Source organism: Misgurnus anguillicaudatus, chromosome 19 (assembly GCF_027580225.2).
Source record: "Misgurnus anguillicaudatus chromosome 19, ASM2758022v2, whole genome shotgun sequence".
NCBI lineage: Eukaryota > Metazoa > Chordata > Actinopteri > Cypriniformes > Cobitidae > Misgurnus > Misgurnus anguillicaudatus.
The window spans coordinates 3978585-4004017 of record NC_073355.2 but is presented as its reverse complement, the minus strand read 5'-3'; the positions used below and the strand labels follow the sequence as shown (position 1 = coordinate 4004017).

At 37.9% G+C, this 25433-nt stretch overlaps 1 protein-coding gene across 9 annotated transcripts in view; it reads right to left on the bottom strand.

Annotated features, from left to right (window-relative positions):
* Window positions 1–420: 420 nt before the first annotated feature.
* The window catches only part of vwa3a (von Willebrand factor A domain containing 3A), a 64576-nt gene continuing 39563 nt past the window's right edge, over window positions 421–25433 (bottom strand). For 4 of the 9 annotated variants that reach the window (XM_073856820.1, XM_073856819.1, XM_073856821.1 and 1 more), the window contains 16 exons: window positions 25233–25307; window positions 21121–21262; window positions 19291–19483; window positions 12123–12193; window positions 10547–10705; window positions 8901–8979; window positions 8580–8684; window positions 8366–8463; window positions 8075–8227; window positions 7874–7982; window positions 6380–6524; window positions 4722–4866; window positions 3904–4055; window positions 1106–1223; window positions 862–959; window positions 421–604 (listed from right to left, as the gene is read on the bottom strand). In XM_073856820.1, coding sequence (XP_073712921.1) covers window positions 565–604; window positions 862–959; window positions 1106–1223; window positions 3904–4055; window positions 4722–4866; window positions 6380–6524; window positions 7874–7982; window positions 8075–8227; window positions 8366–8463; window positions 8580–8684; window positions 8901–8979; window positions 10547–10705; window positions 12123–12193; window positions 19291–19483; window positions 21121–21262; window positions 25233–25307 — 1882 coding nt within the window. In that variant the 3' untranslated portion in view covers window positions 421–564. Of the gene's footprint in view, window positions 605–861; window positions 960–1105; window positions 1224–3903; window positions 4056–4721; window positions 4867–6379; window positions 6525–7873; window positions 7983–8074; window positions 8228–8365; window positions 8464–8579; window positions 8685–8900; window positions 8980–10546; window positions 10706–12122; window positions 12194–19290; window positions 19484–21120; window positions 21263–25232; window positions 25308–25433 lie in introns of those variants that run through there. The other 5 variants (XM_073856823.1, XM_073856826.1, XM_073856824.1 and 2 more) reach the window with 5 other exon arrangements.

The following is a 25433-nucleotide window of genomic DNA, read 5'->3' as shown; positions in this document are numbered from 1 at the left end:
GTGCACTTATTTGCAGTTAACCGTAACCGCAGTTTTTATTGTAAATTTTGTTGCATATTAGTACATTTTAACACAGAATTCACAAAAAAAATTCATTTATGACAGTTTTGAACTTGCTGTTTAAACCAATAGAGCTAGAGAATACACATATTTATTAAATTGTTATTTAATCTTTATAACAGGTAACCTCTTTGTCAGTTTATATGTGAATATAGCATTTTTTGAAAAAGATATAATGCTTCAACATCTACATACAGTGTTTCACAACAATAGAGTCTATAAACATTATGTGTGCTACTTAAAAGCTCAGTGGCAGAGCATTGCGTTAGCAGTGCAAAAGGTCAAACACACATGCTGATAAAAATGTATTCCTTGTAATGCAGTGTAAGTTGCTTTGGATAAAAGCGTCTACCAAATGCGTAAATGTAAATCTATATTTATTTATTTTAAACAAGTATAGTATGGTACATTTTTTTGCTTATTGAAAAAAATCAAATGACAAGTTGTCGATCACACACTGATAGCACTGTTAAGGTCGTAGTGATCTGAACAAAATATCAGTGCTTATGTCTCCTTCAGACTTTTAAACTGTAAAATAGTTTCCCTGTAACACCAAAAGACAAGTCACACATTAAAAACAGTCCACAATAACAGCAAGCAGTGTTAGTCTATAAGAAGAGGCAATATATGCTTTTTTTTAGAAAAGTGATTCAAAATAAATGTAACATGATAAAAAGTTTACTAATGACCTAATGTGCATCACTCATAATGTGTATATTATGTAAACATGTGTCTTTCATTTGCAGTAGCAAACATTTCGCATTAACACTACTGATGCATCTGTTGAAGGACATTACAAACCTGAAAGTTTTGGCTTGTTTCTGGAAAAATGTCAGCTTCTCAATCTCTTCTGCAAGTCTCCTTAAATCATCCCCCTCAAATTTTGGTAGGGCTGAAGCCTTTAGTTGTGGACAGAGGAATTGGTACATTTCATAACAAAGCCCCCAAAACTCATTTCAAATAACTCTGTCTGCTACTGTGCAATAATATTAAAGAAATTTTGTGTTCTTCCCCTTCAGGTCACCAAACAATAGCATATACGTACTGCGCTGTTCAGGTCTGACAAGCATTTCTTCACAAGATCAGTATCCGTACTGTCTGGAGCCAGATGAAACCGACCACCTGTTTTATGAGCCAAGCACTTCAGAAATTCACTGCATGCTCTATTAATGATCAAATAAAAATGAGAGATAAAATTAGATAAATACATTTCAAAAACACATACATGCACTTTTTCTTTGTGTTTATCTAAGTTTAGCAGCTTGGTGCCAGAATTACTAACAGTTCGAGCCAGCACAAACCATCATTTTGGCGCTAAATAATGACTGTCGGGATTTACTAATGCACAGTGGATAATTAGCAATGAAAAAATGTTAGTTTTGCGACTGACCTTATTGCATATGCATTTCTAGGAGTTTCCCTTTCAGACGCAAAATTTATGAGAGGAGAGTATTTAAATGATTGTAATGATACTAATTTGTACTAGTTTGCGCGTGTGTTATGACTGGCATTTACCAAATAATGTTCGAGAATCAGACACAGTTGGTCAATTTAAGTCTAAACTTTAGAAATTTTTCTTTAACAAAGCATTCACATAAAATGTCAAGTAAATGTACCTATCCTGCAAAAGTTAGTTTGTCCAGAACAAATCATTCACATATAACTCATATGGGTTATATACTTATGCCGCAATAGTTAGCCTGTCTGGAACCGAACGGATTTTAAACCACAATACTGTATGACGCGTGCATTACATGCGAACGGCCCCTATGCTAATAGGATTCTGTTTCTCTCTCCCCGTCTCGTCCTCGACCCCGAGGACAATGAGACAAACAGACCCAGTTCCTGCAGCTGTGAAGGTCATCACACTACTGATCTACTGGCTGTCCTTCAACACGATGCCCAGCCGATGCCTGACCAACGACCACTGGCTGAACCAGTTTAATCTGCTTACCCGTTTCATATCCCTATCGTGTTTATGTATTTAAATATATATGTATCTCTCTCTCAAGGGGTTTTCTCGTCCTAGGAGTTTTCACACAGTGTTTTTCCATCCCCTGGAGAGTCAGCCAACATTGGCTTAACTTAGCACTTTCCTGTATTCTGCTTCTTATATTATCTATCGATTATTCTGTTTTCCCCTACATCTATTCATGTAAAGCTGCTTTGAAACAATTAACAATTGTGAAAAGCGCTATATAAATAAAATTGAATTGAATTGGTATTTGCGCCATTATTTAACAACGAAAAAGCATGTCTTAAATCATTTTGCGCTTGACATGGCTGCAGTTGTAATTGATAGGAGAAGGCTTGGCAGACATATGAAAGCGTGTGTTTTTCACACGTAACATTTTATTTGGAATGCCAGAGGAACAAATTCAAAAACATTGTTTACCAACCCATGTTGTTTTTTATTTGCTGGAAGAAAATAAAAGATGAGTCACAGGAGAAGTCACACAATAGCAGGTGTTTTAAAACTTCTTGTATACTTAAAGGAAAATTCCGCTATTTAACACTTTGAGTCTCATTTCTGGTTTGTTTTGGATGAACTACAGTGATGGACACTGAAATGTTGACAATGGGTCATGTCTTGACTTTTTGACTCGTTTAGAAGCGTCTCTTGACTGCTTCAGAATGGAAGTCAAGGGCCTTGCACAAACATGTCATTAAAACAACACTTAATGTTATTCACCAAGTGGTGAAAAAAAGAGGAACTCGTGGCAGAAGCCATTTCTCAGTCTGAAGGTTGCAGCCTCCGGATGTCGTATTTCTAAGCTGCATACGTCATCAAGACTGCCTTATTTCAGAATATTAACCATTATAAAGTTGACTATTATACTTAGTTAATCGTAAATTGTTGCAGTATGCTTATGACTTGCGAATGTAATGCCCAGTTTACCTTAATAAACCAGGCTTGATGACGTATGCAGCCTGCATATTAGACCTCCGGAGGCTGCAGCCTTCCAATTGAGAAACGACCAGAAGTATTTCCTTGCCTTTTTCAAAACAAATATTGTTGCATCGTCTCTCTCTCCCTCGCTACCAGGATTTTCCGCAATGGCGCTCGTTTTTCCTCTCTTTTGTGTGAAAATTGTCGCTCCAAATCCAAGTAAACCGATGTGTTTAGGTCTGCCGCTTAGTAATACGTCACGCGAGTGCAGCAAATGAGGAAGAGAGAAGAGAGAAACGCTCAGATCTGATTGGTGAATAAATAGGGTTTGGTTTTACACTGTGTGAGTTTGAGCAAGTTTGACTGCTATAGCATCCTGGATTGTAATGTAAATACCATAGACAGTAAAAGAAAGATAAATACGTGAACACGTGAATGCAGCTGCAGCATCTGAATACAGGGAACTATATGCAAGATAATCGCCGTCATTTATAAAGAAGATCGCATTTATGTATGAATCAAGATCGTGAGTTTATATAAAAAAATTGCCTTAAAGGGGAATAGAACCCGGGTCGCCCGTGTCAGTGACACTAACATGGTGCCACAGAGTCATATAATAGAAGTTGCTCAAAATTCACGCTGAAAACAAATTGTGTGGAGGAAGTGACGCATGCTGAAAGCAGTCGAATTTTTTAGTTTTTTTGTGCTCTGGTTACTACCAGAAACCCTAAGTTTTAAAATACGGGTAAAAGTGATACAGACCCCGTCAGGCTATGGTAGACATGTCATTCAACCTATTTAAAGTCGATGTACTATCACAAGGGTCTTGAAAATTTATTATGAAGGTTGAAAAATTACATGGTGGGAAAAAGAGTTCAAATAAAAGGGCAAAAAATAAAGCATTGAGTTGAAGTTGCAGTACTGTACAACTCTCACACTACATTACAGTTCACCTGTCATGGCTGTTGACTGCGATAGTGTGTATAGTGACATGTTTCTCTTTTCTCAGTCTTTCTGCCTCTTTAAGTATCAGACTATGGCTGGAGTCAGACCCTCCATCACTGATCAGATAAAGACTCACTGCATCTCCTAAACCACAGCCTGTCTGCAAACAAAAGATCACACTACATATCACACTCATGACAAGTAAAAATATATCTGAAAACAGCAATTGAAAAAAATTCTCACACAATGTATTTCAATGATAGGCTTCACAAATTAAAAGCTTTTTTGTTGTGCCACCATGTGGCTAAACAGGGCAAGACTACTACTACTACTACCTATTCTCAAAGTTTTTAGGCCTTTGGTTTGGTCTGCAATAATCAGTTTTGGGGCAGATAATAATAATAATCACTACAAAAGCAAAAGGTTTTCAGCACTTTGTGATCCTGTCTGTAAAAATTCAGGTTGAAGTTTTATAATCTAAAGTTTGATTTCAATCATAGATTTCACATAATCTTTGGCATGATCTTACTCAGTCAATTTTACAGATATCAAGGTTATATTTTCACAGAAGTTCTTTACATGATATAGGGGGAATTTATGTAAAATCACAAAAAACGACTTTAGCTGGGTTTTCAAAGGCAGGGTCACAAATATAGGTATAATTATTTTGCTCTAAATATGTATTATAGCAGATTATATAAATATACATAGTATTACTGGGAAACATGTATCGTCTATGCTGTTATAATAAAAAAATTCTGCTGATTTACAAATTGCAGTAATTCATTTTGTTTAATGAAGCAGAGTTACATATCAGTGCGAGTACCTGTAGTGCTTGTAGCATGCATGAACCTCCGTGTGTGCTGAGCTGATTCAGCCATTGCACGGCATCCTTACACAGATCCTCTGTGGACTGAACCAAACCATGCTGCCAGAGCCGTACCTCTCCAGAAAACGCCACCATATTAAACCTGACTCACACACGTATATACACAAACACATATATGCACAAAGGAATTTGAGGCTATAAACATTTTTTATTATTTACAAACTTTCATATACTGTTGTTGTTCATGCTTCTCAATTATTAACAGACATTGATGTAAAGATGAGTGTTCATATGTTAATAAACATACACTAAAAATGCTGGGTTATTTTCAACCCAGTGTTTGGGTCAAAAAGGGATGAACCCAGCTGGTTGGGTTGTAATTTAACCTATGCTGGGTTGTTTCAACTCAAAATGCTGGGTCAAATATAAACTTTTTGTGGGTTAGTTTAACCCAACGGCTGGGCTCGAACCTTTTTGACCCAATGCTGGGTTGAAAATAAACCAGCATTTTTTTAGACTGTATGATATTGCATCACAACCATGAGGATTCAGTGTTTGGTTTCAATAAATAGTTTGGAGACTAGAGTAAACTTTACAGTACAAGCAAAACCTTTCTGATATTGTTAACTGAGAGATGTTCCTGAGTCAACATTTAAAAACAAATAATCAGATTTGAGAAGTTAGGTTTAAATTTATAGTAACGTTTAGGCTTACAACCAATGTAAGGTGCTTTTACAAAATTAGGTACATATACATGCAACCTAATAATCTGTTTGTAATTGTATTCATGGCTCAATCATATTGAGAAGCCTTCATGTAAACACTGAGGTCAATCGGATGCAAATTTGGATCGTATTTTAACGGGGTGGTGTACATTTATCCAGAGATAAAGCGTAAACTCGACGAGAGATGCTTTGTGCTGGGTGGTGTTGCAAAGTCCTCTGCTTTTTTCGAGTTCAGATTTGGCTACTGTAAACTGTAAACATGTTGTTTTTTTCTGTGGATTAAAGATGAAAGGATTTTGTTCATTAGTTATTGGTATTTGGATGCTTTTGGGCTTGAATGTCCATTGGGATGGTTTTGATGCACGAAGCTGGCAACCCTGGCTGTGCACTTCCGCAGACATTTGGTTCATATAGAATGTACATGTAAACAAACATTATAATCAGATTGCAATGTTTAGGGTGCATGTAAACTGTATTGTCGTAACCTTCAATCATATTAAATTCAGTCAGATTGACAAAATTTTGTGCATGTAAACATAGCCATTGTTATTCATCTACCACTTTCCTCTGTTTTTATGGATTAAAGATACAAACAATTTCCTCTGTGACAGACTCTGCACAGTTTTGTTTAGGGTAGGGTATACTTATATTTATCCAAAATAAGTAGTTAGGTTAATTGTATTTACTTTAAATTAGTTTAAACTCAATTTCGTTTGCGTTTCACTTGAAAAATGTTATTAAAATGTTCATAATAACATTATTAAAATGTTTCAGTTAAAGAAAGCAAAATATTGCTTGTTTGATGCATTCAAATAAACATTATTAAATAGCACTCTTATAAAACTAAAAATCATGGTTTATCTGAAAAAGTATTTGCATACATATCAAGATAAAATATTTAATTGCCATCTAAGAGTGAAAATAATTTACCTTACACTGTTTGCATACAGCTGGTCCCAGATCAGCAAAGCCAGTCCTTTCTGAAGGTCAGAAAAGCAAGAACCCATAGATCCAGAAACGTCCAGCAGAACACAGACTGTATTCTCCAGCACTGTCCCAAACATACACCTGCTACCTGACAGGCAATGATTTTACTAGATCTCATTTTGAGCAAAAAGAGATACACACACCCAGAGATACACTCTGTGTAATGTCTCTGTTCCAAAAATTTTTGTCAAATGCTTCACGAATGACAGATTTAAATCTTTTGAAACATGACAACAACTGTGTGTATCTCCAGGACATTAGACTTGATTTACAAGAATTGATTGTAAACAGAGATTATAACAACATAATGCACAAATATATAATAAAATAAAATATACTTCCAAAATAAAACTAAATGTTTGTGAGAACAATTCATAATTTGAGCTTATCTAGCGATTGATATATTGTGTACTCATCTAAACATACACACTGAATATATTTCACTTATGTTGTCAAGTCTCCTCGACCTCGATAACTTTGAGAGCCCTATTTTAACAAACTAAGCGCATGGTCTAAAGTGCACGGCGCAAGTGCATTTGGGGCATGTCCGAATCCACTTTTGCTAGTTTTATGACAGGAAAAATGGTCTATACCCCTGGCACACAGTCGAAAAGGGTTGTTCCTATTCTCGTAATGGGATTTGTTTTGGGTGTAACATGCAGTAAACCAATGAGAGTCTCATCTCCCACCCCCTTTAAAAGCCAGTTGCGCTCGTGTCATGTCGATTATTAACATGGCAGAGTTTGTAAGCGGAAAAACTATCATTTAAAAACAATTGCATGATATTTAGTATTTATTGAAACTGTTTTAATATAGCAAATAAGTAAAATGTGTTTTAATTGCTGATAAAGTATGACGCATGATCACTGTAATCTCAAAAAGTTTTTTATAGGAATAATTGCACAAAAAAAAGGTTTTGTAAAGTAAAAATACTTATAATTTACAAATGTGTTTCAGCACTGGGACAGCAGCGCCCTCAAAAATGGTTCTCATTTCAACATATCCAAATATACAAAGTCATCATATACAATAAATCCGTGGTGGGGCACTTAAAAAAATTCTAAATAAATGCAATATTAGCACTTTTAAAAGCCACCAAACCACCAGGGGGCCACCTTTCTCGTAATTTTATGCGGTGCTGCACAGAAACTAGCAAAAAACATTTTTGTCACGCATTGCACTGCATTATGCCGGGTGTATGATAGGGCTCTGAATCTCATGTCACGTTTATGTCACATCCTATAGTGTAGTATAGATTATAATGGATGCCTATCCTTGCTGGAGCTTCATAATATTGACAGACTATTAAATAACTAATTCATCTCACATATGGAAACACAGAAATAATACAATGTTGTTTCACATTTCCTCAAAGAGCTCAAATCAAAAGCAATTAGTAATTTTGAATAAGGGGTTGTAATAAGACATTTGTTGTACCTGTCAGTAACCACTCCAACCTCCGACTGTATCGCTGCATCAGTTTCTGGGTCTCATTTAGATACTGCTTTAACTCACCAGCGGTCAGATGCAAGTGTTTAACACTCCCCTGTGATAAACATTAAGACTGTATAGTCAACCTCTTAGCACAAATCTACTGTATGTACGGTATCACTGATGTGATAGGTGCACTGTGCTTACGTTGATTTGAACGCTGGGGAATATGCCACAGTACTTAGCAGACACTCTTTTTTGGACAGATGGCACCATTTTTTTTAAATGGGAGCATTCGGGCCCAGACAGCATTTTGTGAAGGTCCATCTTCAAATTTTTGATACCAAATCTTTTCAGCCACTTAAACAATAAAATCAAAAGAAATTAATCCTACTGAATCCTTTATGATGTACGCTGATGGTATTTTTTGGGAATGGGTGCTTTGTCAGTCTAGCCAACATAATGAGATGTTCTCGGACTGAGATGGACAGGTAATACCTGTTTAGTTGAACAGAGGTCTTCGTGTTTTAGTAGTTTAATGGTGGTGATAGACTCACGCGTGCTTTTTGGTTTTGGATATTTCTTGAAAACAACACCTGTCATCGAACAGTCTGGATTACTTTACATAATCCAGAAATGGATATGGGGGAGACATTTTTGTTTGAATTATTTGTTTGAATTAAGTGATACAAACACATCGACTGCCACTAACCTACGTTGCCGTCTTCCATGTAGAAAACAGACTGTGATACTTTGATTCTCCTCTGATCAGCAGATCTCAACTGTCCTGCTGGTTTGCTGACATCAGTCGTCTGGACTAAAAATAAACACAAAAGACAAGTCTGAAAAAATCAAATGCACCATGAGTCACACAAATAGCCTCAGTCTGAGGATGTTTTAAACTGGGATAAATATAGAGCTGATAGGGGTTATGCTATTATTACTTACAAAAATAGAGTTCTTTATATGAGTGAAGTCTATTTTAAGATAGATCTCTATTCATTACGGTTTGGATGTTTGTAAGACAACAGACCTGGTGGGAAATCTGCTTTAGAGCTGCTTGGTCTCCAAGCAAGTCTTTTCTGTGCTGACCTGACTTTCTGCCTATTCTCCTGTACACATAATACATCATGATAAAAAATTAGACATTAAGATGACATCTTTTAATAATACAGAATTCATTCACCCATAGATAAAATGTCATGATTTGTTCTTTCATGTCACTCCAAACCCATGAGATTTTCTCCTGTGGAACACAAGAAGCTGTCAGGCAGAATCATAGAAAATGCATTATATTAAGTCTTCCTAACCATTTGATAGCTTTGTGCAAAGAAAATACTGAAATCGACAGCCAAAGCCACTGTATACTTTAATTTTATGGAAAGGGGCAAACAAGCACATTTCCTTCACTGTAAATAAGAGCTTGTATAAAAGTCATAAAGATTTTCATATGGATTGACATGGATATTACATGGCAGAATTTTTTCTGACATTTACGGTACATTCAAACGGGGTGTAAGCGTTAACGCTTGATCGAAGGCTTTTCTGAAGCATGGCCAACGGCCAATCACAGTGGCCGCAACACAAGCTCCGGTCTTCCATAAACGTAATTGCCTGGCTCTGCCTAGGTTATTTGCATAAGGCGAAATGATTGGCTGACGCACGTGTTGCCGCTTGAAAAGTTGAGAAATGTTCAACTTCTGCCGCGAGCAACGGCACTGACTTGGTGCTGACGGATCCACAATTCAGTTCGCCAACGCATGACGTCACCCATTAAAAGTGAATGGGAAGCGTTAACGCTTACGCCCCGTGTGAACTTACCGTTACTATGTCACAAAGTTTCTCCTCGGAAAAGACCAAATTGGACGAGCATTAATTTGTACTATGGTTCAAGCAGATTTGCTTTACTCTTATTTGAGAAATAATTGTTTTAGTGGGATTTTTAGTTTATATGTAATTACAGAATATGTGTAAAGCCAGCCAATCAAATTTCAGCTAGCTTAAGATATATCAGATGGTAATTGAATATACATGCTTATCCCAAAAACCATAGCTAGTTATGCTGCTCAAATTGCAGGGTCTTTCTGGTAAACCTGGTTTACTTTTGTCTGCTTTTTGTTGACTAGCTGGTTGAACTCATTAAGACGTCTAGTGGGAACACCAGCACACCAGCATCTAAAACACATTTGAACCAAACACAGTACAACTTCCAGTAGACATCCACATAGAATCATAGAAGTCCTTTAACATTAGTTTATTTCTTTCGTTCATACATTGTAACGTGTATCAACTAGGCTAACGTTACTCTGTAAAATGAATGTATACAATGTTAGCTACAGGTCTTTGAATTCTTACCTGGCTGCCAAACCCCTCTGCACAGTTGTGATCCATGCACGCCGTCTCCCCTTGTCTTTAGCAAACCAAAACATTTTATTTTCGACAAGGTATTTGTTTCAGAGATCAGTTTAGCCACTAGGCAGACGGATAAATAAATAAAAACCGGAAGTTTACTTTGGTTCAGGCGCTTAACCGCAACAACGTGCATTCGTCTGATGAAACGGTCTATATTGGTGACAAGCGGCACTGGTCTCTTCAGCAGGGGGTTATCGTAAATAAATGTGAAAAAATACAGGCAATATGACATTCCGTTTAACTGTTATATGTTTGCATTGATCTGACCTGTCTAGTAAGACTGAGTATTGTGGGTCTAGGAGGAGGTAGTTTTGCACTCCGGTCTGAAGTCTGGGGTTTGATGAATGGGGTGCTCATCTCCTGAAATCTTTGTTCTGATCCTTCGATGGAGCTCCTCTGGATCAGAGAGTCCACTAACTCAGTGACCTGCATCAAAACATGAGAGAAATATACAGTATGAACCATACCAATTAAAAAGCAACGTCATGGTTAAATCCATTTAAAGTCATATCCCATTTTACTTGTGAAACGGGAGTTTTGGTTTCACTTGATTTTGATTTTCCACTTTAGATATTTTCCTTAATGTATTACTGTCTGTTTACTGTATATCAGCTAACACTTTATTGTACTGATCGCTGAACAGTCCTTATAAATACACTAACTTTGCATCTACATATCAAATTATTCTCTGGGTTTTGATGAGTTATGTGAAAGTGAAGTGACCAATTTGGTAACCCATACTTGGAATGTGACATCTGCATTTAACCCATCCACTGAGTAATGAACACACACACAGCAAGTCGTGAACACACACACACAGAGCAGTGGGCAGCTATCACTGAAGCCCCTGGGGAGCAGTTGGGGTTAAGGTGCCTTGCTTAAGGACACCTCAGTCGCAATCTGCCGGTCGTGATCCAGACTCTCTAACCCAGTGGTTCTCAAACTGGGGGCCCTCAAGATTGTGCCAAGGGGCCCCAGATTTATGACCTTTTATAAAATACATAAATTTATCATAAATTCTGTGTAATTAAACCTAAAAAAACAAGGCTCCTAACCATCAGCACATCATTGTATAATGTAATGTTTTGTTTAAAGGTGCAGTGTGTAATTTTTAGAAGGATGTCTTGACAGAAATGCAAAATAATATATAAAACTATATTATCAGGACCTTTCATGATGAACCGTTATGTGTTTATTACCTTAAAATGGGACGTTTTTATCCACATACACAGAGGGTCCCCTTACATGGAAGTCGCCATTTTGTGCCGCCATGTTTCTACAGAAGCCTTTAACAGACAAATTGTGGGACAAAGTTGTCTCAGACAATGACGTGATTGTCCGGTAGCAGCTACGGTAGCTTCTCTATGTGTTTCAAAAGCGAGAGGTGAGCAGTGGACTGAGCCGTTGGTTGCAGTTCGCAACCTCACCATTAGATGCCGCTAAAATTTACACACTGCACCTTTAATTCAAATTGTAAGTTTTAGAAAGTTTATGTCATACATTTTCTTTGGGGGGCCACACGCCGAAAAAGTTTGAAAACCACTGCTCTAACCCCTAGGCCAGGGTTCCTCAAATCATACCCTGTTGGGCCGGAGCACTGCAGAGTTTAGCTCCAACCCTGATCAAACATACCTGAGCTAGCTAATCAAGGTCTTCATGACCACTAGAAAATCACAGGTGGGTAAGTTTGATTAGGGTTGGACCTAAACTCTGTAGTGCTCCGGACCTCCAGGGTAAGATTTGGAGAACCCTGCCCTAGGCCATCACTGAAGTTATTTAGAGATTGTGGACCCGTGTCAGGTACAGAAAGCATCTCACACACACTGTACTGCTCTGATCTTACCTTCTGAGAATAAATAGCAGCTGTTTCCATTTCTTCAATCAGGAGGCTGATGTCATCACTCTCTATGATGCCTGCAGGGACAGAAGAGGCACAAACTCATATTTTCCACCACAAACAAACACAAGACTTCCTGTTGCAAACCTCTCTGGGCTTACATAACATGTGGCAAACAAAGTCAACAAATTTTGTCAGACCTATAGACATTATTTGTTACTTTCAAAATGTTTTCTGTCATTTAAAGACAGGTGGGGGCTAAAAAATTCCTAAGTAAAAATGAGCTTGAGTAAAGTAAAAACAGCACCCCCAGCTACCTCAAAAGCAGCAAGAGTTCTTATGTCAACACTGCATTATGACTGCTTAAGCACCATACAGTATACAATAAAGTCCAGTGAGAGAGAACAAAGTTGTTTAGTAGCTGTGAAACTGCTATCAAAGCCATTTTATTCACTTTAAACATCAGATGAAGTAATTCTTTCTCTTTTCTATACGGCTCGTTGGAGTGCTTGATTCTGATTGGTCAGTCGCGACATTTGCAGGTGTGTTATTCAAAACTAATAACACACGGTAACCTGGATGATGGACATCATTTTGACAGGTACAGTTTAATATTACACAACAATTTAAAATACATTTCTTTTAATTCAATTCAATTCAATTCAATTCAATTTTATTTATATAGCGCTTTTCACAATACTCAATTGTTTCAAAGCAGCTTTACATTAATAGAAGCAGTAAAAGCACAGAAAAATGACAGATAGCACAACATAATACACAATAGCATAAGCTGTCAAATTTGCTGAGGCTATGACTCGACATTATGAACGAGCGTATTACTAATGTAACGTCTAGGAGAAGAAGCTAAATTAAGCCCAAGCAGGCTACCTCCCCGGGGTAAAAAACCCCCTAGGAGAAAAAAACAAAAACCCCGGGTTGTTGAGCCGAGGAAAAAAAAAATAAAAAGTCCTAGGAGGGAAAAACCCTTGGGAGATATATATGTATATAAACACATATAAACGGATAAGGAGATTAAGCGGGGATTAAGCGGGGTTTAAGCGGGTTCTGCCGGTGGTCGTTGGTCAGGCATCAGCTGGGCATCACAGTGATGGACGACCAGTAGATCAGAGGTGAGTCGACTTTCACATCTACCGGAACTGGGTCTGTTTGTCCCATTGTCCTCAGGGTCGAGGACAGGACAGGGAGAGAAAAACAAAATCATATTAGCGTAGGGGCCGTTCACATGTAATGCAAGTGTCACACAGTGATGTGGTTTAATCAGCTTAGTTTCAGACAGACTAACTATTGCGGCATAATTATATTATCCACAGTTGAGGATTTTGCAAATTGGGGGCCCACTGCGACGGTATATATGGTAACTAAGGGTCACCTTCTGATTTTTAAGAGAAAGAGAAAATGAAACCTGTCGACCCGTTTGACTAAGGCCTGTAACCCCACTGTCGTCGTTAATGCAGGTTCAGTGGCAAACGGGTCTATATTGCATGCTATTTACAAGATCATGAGAAAACGCCAACATCGCAACCTGACCATACGTGCCAACCCGTTTGACTAAGGCTGGAGCCCCACTGTCGTCGTTAATGCAGGTTCAGTGGCAAACGGGTCTGTATGGCATACTATTCACAAGACACAAAAAAGCGCCAAAATCGCAACCCGACCATTCGTGCCAACCATTTTGACTAAGGCTGGTAGCCCCACTGTCGTCGTTAATGCAGGTTCAGTGGCAAACGGGTCTGTATGGCATAGTATTCGCAATATAAAGAAAGCGCCAAAAGCCCAACCCAACCGTACGTGCCAACCCGTTTGACTAAGGCCGGATGCCCCACTGTCGTCGTTAATGCAGGTTCAGTGGCAAACGGGTTTGTATGGCATACTATTCACAAGAACACGAAAGTTCCAAAATCGCAATCCGACTATACGTTAAGATAAGGTTTTTATTTATTTATTTGGTTGGTCTGTTTTATGACCGCGAGTGCTTTGTTCGGTACAAATAACTATTTCGAGTTAAGTACTTTTACTAGACAAATTATGCGAATGCTTTGTTGAAGAGAAAAGTTTTAAGTCTAGATTTAAAATTATCGACTGTGTCTGATTCTCGGACATCGGTTGGTAAATCATTCCAGAGCTTAGGGGCTAAGTAGGAAAATGACCTTCCACTTTTAGACACTTTTGATAGTCTAGGGATAATCAAGAGACCAGAATTTTGTGACCGTAGTGTGCGTGATGGATTGTATTCTGATAGTAATTCTCTAAGGTATGAGGGTGCTAGGCCATTTAAAGCTTTGTAGGTGAGTAGTGATATTTTAAATTGTATGCGATATTTAACTGGTAGCCAGTGTAAAGATGCCAGAATTGGGCTTATGTGGTCGTACTTTTTAGATCGAGTAAGTACCCTTGCGGAAGCGTTTTGAACTAGCTGAAGCTTGTTTACTTGATTTGCATGGCATCCCCCGAGTAGCGAGTTACAATAGTCTATTCTAGAGGTCATAAAAGCATGGATAAGCTTCTCTGCGTCAGATGTAGACAGTATATGGCGTATTTTCGAGATATTTCTAAGGTGGAAGAAAGCTGTACGGCAGACGTTGGCGATATGACTATCGAAGGATAAGTTGCTGTCGAACATCACACCTAAGTTCCTTACCGTGGAAGATGGCACCACAGTGCAGCCATCTATGTGCAACGTGTAATCTGACATATTATGTTTGTAGCGATTCGGTTCAATAATAAGTATCTCTGTCTTATTGGAGTTCAGCTTAAGAAAGTTATGTGCCATCCAGTCACTAACATCGCTAAGGCAGTCTGTTAGCTTAGAAAACGTGTGTGTTTCGCTGGGATGTGAGGAGATGTAAAGCTGGGTATCATCCGCATAGCAGTAAAAACTTATGTTATGTTTCCTGATAATGTCTCCTAGAGGTAACATGTATAACGAGAACAGGATAGGACCTAAAACCGATCCCTGCGGTACACCGTATTTAACCAGGGAGTGATATGACTCTTCCTCGTTTACATAAACAAAGTGATAGCGATTGGTTAGATACGACCTAAACCATGCTAGCGCCTGACCACTGATACCAACATAGTTTTCTAGTCTATTGAGTAAGATTGTATGATCTATTGTGTCAAAGGCTGCACTAAGGTCTAATAATATAAGAATTGAGATTTCACCACGATCGGATGTTAATAGGAGGTCATTTGTAACTCTAAGCAACGCTGTCTCTGTGCTATGGTGGGGCCTGAATCCTGATTGGAACTTTTCATATGTACTATTATTTGTCAAAAATGTGCGTAACTGGCTTGCCACTACCTTTTCTAATATTTTCGACAGAAAAGGGAGATTTGAGATTGGTCTAAAGTTTTTAAGCTCTCCCTGATCAAGCTGTGGTTTTTTAATCAGCGGTTTAATAACTGCTAGTTTGAAAGATGTTGGAACGTATCCTATTTCTAGCGATGAGTTAAAGATATTTAGAACCGGGGTTGACACTACAGGAAATACCTCTTTAAGTAGTTTTGTGGGAACGGGGTCTAATATACAGGACGATGATTTGGATGACGTTACTAGTTTAGAGAGCTCTTCTATTGTAGTAGGTTTAAATGAATCAAGATGTTCGTGTGGTAGTCTAGTGTTAAGTGAACTAACGGGTAGAGTGGTGGCTGCCTGTGTAGCTACGATGTTTTCCCTTATAGCCGTAATTTTGTTAGAAAAGAAGTTCATGAAGTCGTTACTATTGTGTTGGAGTTTACTATTGGTTTCTGTTTGTTCTTTGTTTCTAGTCAGTTTTGCAACGGTGCTAAAGAGGAAACGAGGGTTATTATGATTCTCATTTATAAGCCTGCTAAGATAGGTAGATCTGGCGGTTTTAATAGCCTGTCTGTATTGTTTAACACTATCTTTCCATGCTGCACGCCATACTTCTAATTTTGTGCTTCTATAATTTCTTTCCATTTTCCTAGTTGCCTTTTTAAGAGCTGCGGTATGATGATCATACCATGGAGCTGGCGGCTTTTCTTTGATTCTCTTTTTTCGAATGGGAGCAACGGCATCCAATGTGTTAGAACAGACATTGTTTAGGTTTTCTATTACAATATCTAGATCATCACAGTTATCTGCATGTTTAATTTGGGACAGGTCTGGAAGAGTGCTAATAAAGCTATCTTTAGTGGTGGAAATTATTGTTCTGGCTAATCTGTAGCATGTTGTGGATTGAGTGATCCTATCTAGAAGTACAGTGTATGACACAAGGTAATGGTCAGAAACTGCATCACTCTGAGGTGATATTTTGATGTCATTAATATTAAGCCCGAGTGACAGAATTAAGTCTAATGTGTGCTTACGAGTATGCGTTGGCCCTGTCACGTTTTGTCTAATATTGAGAGAATTTAGAACATCCATAAACGCACGTCCTAATGCATCTTTATGGTTATCCACATGAATATTAAAATCACCAACGATAAGAGCTTTATCTACAGTGACTACAAGCTCAGACAGAAAATCTGCTATTTCTTTAAGGAAATCTGCATGGTGGCCCGAAGGTCTATAGATTGTAGCTAAGGCAAAAGAAAGCTGTTTGTGGTTACGATCAGTTATTTCCATATTTAACAACATTAGTTCAAATGATTTAAATTTTAATTCAGATTTTTGGTTTACTTTAAAAATTTTGTTGTATATTGTAGCTACACCACCCCCTCTCCCCTTTAACCTAGGTTCGTGTTTATAATAATAGTCTTGTGGGGTGGATTCGTTTAAACTAATGTAGTCGTCTGCTTTAAGCCAGGTTTCTGTTAAACAGAGTGCATCTAAGTTTTGGTCATTAATTATTTCATTAACAATAGGTTCTTTATTGGTAAGCGATCTAATGTTAAGAAGGCCGAATTTTAACATTCGAGGTTCATCTTGTAATGTATTGTTTCCTAATTTTATGTTGGTCAAATTTGTACGTGATGTGGCAAGCGGTGCTCTGTATTTGCTTGTTCGGGGAACAGATACAGTTGAAATGTATTGATATTCTGGTAAGATCGACTCGAAGTTCTGGGATATATGTGATCTAGACATATCATGCCAGCTAACAGACGGACAGTTAAGCTGATCCGTCTGTTTCCTGACCTGGGCCCTGGATAGTCATACTATATCAGAATTAAGAATATTAATCAGATTTCTGGTGAGTATAGCACTTCCTTCTGATGTCGGATGAAGGCCATCTCGGGTTAGGAGAAATGGTCTACCCCAGAAATGCTTCCAATTGTCTATAAACCCTGCATTATGCTGAGGGCACCACTTTGCGAGAAGGATTGATTGACAGCTAGCACACAAAGGCTTGCATTTTAATAACATATATGACATTATATTTACAAATTATTTAACAAAATAGTGTGTTTGTGACATTAGAACATTTAGTCTTATCTTAAAACCAAAAGTAAACTGGTTTTCCTCGCGAAAGGTTTGCATTCGTTAAAAATTAGCAAATAAAATACTTCAAATCAAATCAAAGTGACTGAACAGGCTTTATACAAATCAAAGTGACTCAACAGGCTTTATACAAACAAACAAGAAGTGAATGGTGAAGTGAGACATGACATGATTTCAAAATAAAAGACCAGAGACATGACTTCAAAATAAAAGACCTAAACAAGAGAACACAAGACAAAACCATTACAATTTAATGTTCCTAACCTTAAATAGCCGTGTAATAAGCAAGGTAATGTTCAGGCAGCTGGTGCTAATTGCGAAAAAAACCCTTTTAGTGCGATTCAAGACACTCAGCTTTGCGTCGGGACCTGATCACACTGTCAGGGGTTTATTTCTGTGATAACAACATGCCTATACATTATCCCTTATCTAACACAGATGATGAGTTATTATAAAATGAATCATGACAAAAATGATGTTAACTGATGTTCTTTAGAAGATTTTTTAAGAATATATTAATAAATAGTCTTAACTTTTTTCTTAAAACGTATTTGTTTGTTTTTTTGGCTTGTTAGATGTACACCTTGTAACACAGCAGCTTTTAGGTATTGTTCTGTTTTTAAGTTTAATCTGTAAATAAGTTTTTATAAGCTGTCGACCCCAAAAAAACAAGCGTTTAAAGACAAAAATGGATACAGGCAACTTTTCATAGTACTACTATTAGTAAAACTGCGTCCACTAGGGGGAAACGTAGTCGGCGATCCACTTTATTCTCCTTAAAGACTGGGTTTTACGGCTCGACAGCTTATAAAAACTTATTTCTGGGTTCTTTGGCTTGTTAGCTGTACATATTGTCACACAGCAGCTTTTAGGCATTATTCAGTTTTTCGTTATAAGCCAGAAATGACAAGGAGGCGGCTTCTCGCAATACAAAGTCAATGGAGACGGTTGGATTGCGTTCCCCCCCGGTGGGCGTGGTTTTCAAATTTGCATAACTGCGCTCTGTCTCTATGCGAGAAGGATTGATTGACAGCTAGCACACAAAGGCTTGCATAATGAGCTGCATAATGAGGCAGGAGGGAACTATACAGTAAAGAATGTGAGGACAAATGTACATGTTTGTTTGAGGTTTATTAAGAAGTTAACAATATAATCAAAAATGATTTGAGAGACAGCTGGCGGAGACAGAAATGTCTGAATGCGCACCCTGTTTATTTTCTTTATTTGACAAAAACACAAAGATCTCTTGTTATTGTGAATGTACACTAATTAAAGAGGACCCTTCAGAGTTTCAAATGATGTCAAACACGTAAGTGTTTGATTATTAATGATGGAGTATTTTAAGTTGATTCTGCTATGATAAGGAAAAAACACGTCAAAACGCGTCCCCCCGTTTTTGGACCCCTGGGGGTTAATAAAAGCTTTTGGGTAAAGTTAACCAGTCAGTCAGTGGCTGTGGGCGGGGCTTTGTTAGTGTGACAACACATTAACAAGAAAATCAAAAAGCATGTGTAATGAGACTGTTTTGGTGTAATGTAGATTTAAAAAGCATGAGTGGGTGGATTTTTGTCATTGTAGGTATCATTCCAACTCACTGCCAACACACAATTATGTCCAAACACCTTGTAAAAGTGGATTTTTCATAATATAGGCCCTTAAATATTAACATTTTGCAGATTCTGCAAGGGGTATGTGCTCTTATGAGATTAACTGTATCTATCCATGTAGCCCGCCTATGGTCTCACTTCTCACCTGTCTCAGTCACCCACAGAAAGCGCCCATGACCCGCATGTGCCAGGCCACGCAATGCCCGGGCAGTAACGGCATGAGTAGAGTTGCAGGACACAGGGCATTGTATAGTTTCCTTCTCTCCGGTGAACAGGCACACATGGATATTCAGGTTTGCAGTTCTGCAGTGCTCAGACACATAGGCATTAACAGAAGCCTAAAAAAAACAACACATTAAAAACATTAAGAAAAAACATTGGACTGTTGTACTAGTGCAGTGACCACTAGCATTAGTTTGAAAAGCCTAATCTAATATCTTTAATTGTGAAACATAAGTGCAATACAAAACAGCATTACAATTTATAAACACTTTAACAGCGGCAACACTCGTCACAAATGATATTATTACATCACATTAGACCACAACATTTTGTTGAACAGACTCAGCTGCTTAGGTTTTAGTAAAATGAGTATAAATTGGTTTTATAATTATTTATCTGAAAGAACGCAGTGTGTCTCAGTCGAAAATTTTACTTCAAAAAAACTTGAAATTAAGAAAGGTGTTCCTCAGGGATCAATTTTAGCACCTGTTTTATTTTCAATCTATATAAATGATTTAGGTAATGAGATAACTACAGCTAAGCTGCATTTATACGCTGATGGTACAATTATTTATGCGGCAGCAAAGTCCATGGAAAAAGCCATAGAGATTCTTTCCAGGTATTGCAATCTTCATCGTTAAATGTAAAATTGGTTTTAAATATTAAGAAAACTAAATATATGCTCTTTACTCGCTCTCATAACAAATTTTATTTTAACTTTGGAAGGGGACTGTGTAGAAAGAGTACACACCTATAAATACCTGGGCATATGGCTTGATGAAAGATTGGGTTTTAATATTCATATTGAAAATCTTTCAAAAAAGCTCAGACCCAAATTGGGGTTTCTTTTTCGTTTTAAGAAATGTCTTCCATTTGAGGCAAAAAAAGAGAATTATTCAAAGTTGTTTTCTTTCTGTGCTGGACTATGGTGATGTGATTTATATGCATGCTAATTTATCTTCATTAAAAAAATTAGATAGTATATACCATGTTGCAATACAATTTGTGACTAATGCTCCTACATGTACCCATCATTGTACTTTGTTTGATTTGGTTGGTTGGTTCTCCTTGTATCAGAGGAGAAAAATGCATATGCTTTAAAAGGTAACTTGCCTTTTTATATCTGTAGTCTCTTATCTTTTTGTTTTGGTAGTTATAAAACTAGATCATCCTTTAAATTACTCTTAACTGTGCCTAGATCATACTCAGAGTTCGGCAAAACTGCCTTTTCTTCTTATGCGCCTAGATTATGGAATGCCGAGTATTTTGATGCTGGATGTGCTCCCATCTTTAAATATTTTTAAAAACCTTTTGGAATCTTACCTGAAAGAATCTATCATGTTCGTGTTTTACTTAACTTTTATACATTTCATTTTTAAGAATTGTAGTTCTGAGTGCTGGACTTTTTTGTATTGTCTGTCTTGAAATATTTTTGTGTAAAACTTTGTGTGCTGCCATTTTGGCTAGGACTCCCTGGCAGAACAGATTTTTTTATCTCAATGGGATTATTCCTGGAAAAATAAAGGATAATTAAACAAAATAAAGTTTTTTTTTTTTTTTTTAGATATATTAAAGTTCAATAAGTTTCCTGTAGGTTTCATCGTGTTTCCAGAAATTTCACCCTGAGCCCGCACCATTGGTTCAGTGCCTTAGTGTTTACTCTTTTCTCAAAGTCTCAAAGAAAGGCAACAGAAATGTAACTCTGCCATTTGGGACAGAGCCTTTGGTTTGATTATAAAATAAACTCACTAACCATATTTTGATCTGGCATTCCGGTAGTGAGGAGATAAACTCCACAAGTCACTGAAGATCCTCCATACGGTTCCTCCTCTAGAGCATTCTGCAGAGCAGCTAGAGTATTACGACCCCAGCAGCAATCTGTTCTCCGAATCCATCTGAAGAAACACAAACACAGACTTCAAAGATTACCTATCAAAGACTTTAATTAAACTGAAGACTCAGAAAAGCAGTACAGAATGACAGGTTGCATACTTAGCAGTTCTTGATTTCAGTGAACCTAAGCTGAATTTGGAAAGTTATTAAAATGAAGTGGTTGCCTCTGAGTCAATGTAACAAAAGACCAGACCAAGAGTACAGCAACGCCACCAAATCCATTTCAAGAACTGGTTGATATTCTCTGTAACCCCCTTTCTGTTTTACACATTACTGCCAAAGTGTTTAGACATTTTGGTTTACTGACAGAGGCCCTCATTTTATTTCCTGTTAACATCCACATCACTCATTGGCCACATCGTCCCCTTTTTAGCTGGTTTAAGGTGGCAGTAGCTGGTCTTAGCTGGTCCAAACAGCCTGGCAAAGCTGGTGGGTCAGCTGGTCTTCCAGCATGACCAAATAAGTCCAGCTAGACCAACTTAAGTGACCAAAACACAGCTAGACCAGCTTAAAAAGTGACCAAAACACAGCTAGACCAGCTGAAAAAGTGACCAAAACACAGCTAGACCAGTTTGCTATACCAGCAACACCATTCAATTCAATTCAATTCAATTCAATTTTATTTATATAGCGCTTTTCACAATTGGTGATTGTTTCAAAGCAGCTTTACATTAATAGAAGCAGTGGAAAGCACAGAAAAACGACAGATAGCACAACATAATACACGATAGCACAAGCAGCTAAATTTGATGCGACTATGAATCAACATTATAAGCGTGCGTATTGCTAATGTAACGTAAAGAAGAGGGTGCTAAGTTAAGCCCAAGAAGGCTGCCTCCCCGGGTTGAAAAACCCCCTAGGAGAAAAAAAAACCCCAGGCTCAGCCGGGGAAGTAAAAAAAAGTCATAGGAGGGAAAACCCCTTGGGAGATATATTTATATACATTGAAACGATTAAGGAGATTAGGCGGAGGTTAAGCGGGTTCTGCCGGTGGTCGTTGGTCATGCATCAGCTGGGCATCACGTTGAAGGTCTGCCGGTGGGTCAGAGGTGTGCCGACTTTCACATTTACCGGAACTGGGTCTGTTTGTCTCATTGTCCTCGGAGAGAAGGACGAGACATAAAGAAAGAAAAACAAAACCCAATTAGCGTAGGGGCCAGCAAAAAACCAAGCTGGGAGACCAGCTAAAACCATCTCACCAGCTTTTTAAGCTGGTCTAGCTGAACTTAGCTGGTCATATTGGAAGACTAGCTGACCTACCAGCTTGACCACCTTTGCCAGGCTGGGAGGACCAGCTTAGACCAGCTACTGCTACCTTAAACCAGCTAAAACCAGCTACCAGCTTATGCTGGTCTTTGCTGGATTTTTCAGTAGGGTTGAGCAGCTACAGGCTACAATCATTCTGAAATCATTGTAATACTGAGGTAACTGCTTTAACAATTGTTCACATTTTTACATTTTGACATAACAATCATAAATTACTGTAAACACACTTTTTTTGGGTTGGATAGGTATTTTCGTTTTGTCTGTATTTTTTATCTTAGTGCTTGCCTCTTAATATCAGGAACTATGAAGCTAGCACTGCTGGCTAGTGTGGTGTCTAACTATGAAAACAATCTCCTCAGCAAGACCTAAAAAAAGACTGCCCCTACTGAAAAATCCAGCAAAGACCAACATAAGCTGGGAGCTGGTTTTAGCTGGTTTAAGGTGGCAGTAGCTGGTCTTAGCTGGTCCAAACAGCCTGGCAAAGCTGGTGGGTCAGCTGGTCTTCCAGCATGACCAAATAAGTCCAGCTAGACCAACTTAAGTGACCAAAATACAGCTAGACCAGCTTAAAAAGTGACCAAAACACAGCTAGACCAGCTGAAAAAGTGACCAAAACACAGCTAGACGAGCATGTTTGGTGGTACAAAATAAAACGTAGCGCTTTTCTAAGCGGATTTAAAAGAGGAACTGTATTTTATGGCGTAATAGCACTTTTGGGAGTACTTCGACTCGCCTGAAAAGTCCGCTCCCCTTCTCCCTCTCATAATGGGAGAGGGAGGGTGTTACTGCGCCGAGTCCAAGTACTCCCAAAAGTGCTATTCCGCCATAAAATATAGTTCCTCTTTTAAATCAGCTTAGAAAAGCGCTACGTTTTATTTTGTACCACCAAACTTGCTCGTATAAATACTCGTCTTAAATAGGAAAAACGTTGATGTGTTTGGTCACTTCTAACTTTATCTCTAAATGGAACCATTGAATGAATGGGGCTAAGCTAAATGCTATCGAAGCGTCGCAGCGCGCTCCAGCGCTTACCTGCACGCACACAGATGATAGAGGGATGTATCAACAAATCTTCGTTAAGGTAATAACATATTTTAATATTGAAAATGAGTAGACTATTCCTTTAAGCTAATCCCTGTCTGATAAACCACCCCATAGAGTTGATCCTGATTGGTTCTCTTCTGTGCATTCGAAGTGCTGATTAGCTCACACAGATAGAACCTTATAGAGCCAAGTTAGAGTTCGACTTTGCAGATAGAACCTTTTTGTTTTTTTATAAAACGTCCCAAAGTGTACAAAACTTAAAAAAAACATCACATAATGTAAATAAGTTGTCACAGAGTAAGAATATGTAAATAACTCAATTTTGACAAAAATGTCAGATAGAACCTTATAATTCCAAGTGGACAACATGTCTTTGAACGTATTTCCTAAACTGCTTCTCGGAAGTAAACAAAAGGGACGAAAATACAGCAGACACCATGGACAGACGACTGCGCGCTGTAATTATGTCCGTGGTTGAACTTGTTATACATAATTTGTATACAGCACTTTAGACAAATTGTTCATTTCCAGAATGAATCGCAGATGCAGCTTGAAAACAACGTTTTAATGCACAGCAAATGGCGAAGCCACCAAATTTCTGAGGCTCCGCCCGCAACTAAAGGTATGTCTGCAACTTGTCATTGTGCTAATATTGCTAATAGAAACTGTCAACAAGCACCCTTTGTTAAGAGCAATGAGAGGTTTTCTCGAAATGCTGTTTGATTAACACAAGTGACAGGAGCAAAATTTGTAACTTCCCCTTTAAGACCAAAGACCGGAACTAATATACACATGCGTTTTATCTTTCAACTGTTTACTTTCTCTCAAGACATGTTTACTTCCTCTTAAGGAACTTAAGACTTTGTTTTGTTTTCTTTGTGTGTATGGATTACTTTTATGTCAATAGCACCTTTGGAAATATATTTACCATATTTTTTGGTCTATAAGCCGCGTTTTTTTCATAACTTGGCTGGTGCTGCGTCTTATAGTCAGGTGCGCCTTGTAAGTCAGTATGAATTAATTTTGACATATATGAGGCAAGAGACAACATTACCATCCACAGCCGCGAAAGTCGGCCATATGCTGCTTTATTTATTTATTCAGTGATGTGGAATGACGAGCCTGGAAACTTCACGCTAGTTGGCTTGTTCAGTTAATTAAGCCTATTCAACCTTCCAGGTAAGTTCAATATGCTATGGTTTATCGTTTAAATAACTGATAGTATTACTTTTAACGTACAGACATCTATTCAGCCTGCTGTTCTGTCTACTATTGTTTAGTTGAATAACTTGCCTTTCCAGATTAAATGTCTGTTCTTCGGCTTGGATTTTGTGAAATAATTTTCTAAATAAACTGTGACTTATATGTTATTTTGTCTAAATGACGCATTTTTGAATGATGTGGCTTATACTCCGGTGCGACTTATAGTCCAGAAAAAATGGTGACATGTTCAATACTTATTTCACCCGCTGTATGTTTTTGTCATAATCGTGCCAAAATTTTGTCAAAAGTCGCATTGTTGTTCTCCATTAGATAAATGTGTCTGCTAATGCTTAAATTTAAATAATGCTTGGCTTATCAGACCGTACTAATAAAAAAGACATAGAAAAGCAGAAGAAAATAGGGCACAGAAAGAGAAGTACAGCAGCTCTGTCCTCTTACTGCCAGACAGCTTGCAGGTTTTCATGGGTGGTGGGAACCATCTTCTCTTGCCATGACTTGACATCTGAACCAAAACTGTAAAGAACATTAACAAAATCATGTGAAATACTGCACAACAAACAGGAAATGGACATAAATAACACTGTACAGTACATGGGTTAGTCCTGTTATGCAGTAGGGTTGAGTGGGGCACAAACTAAC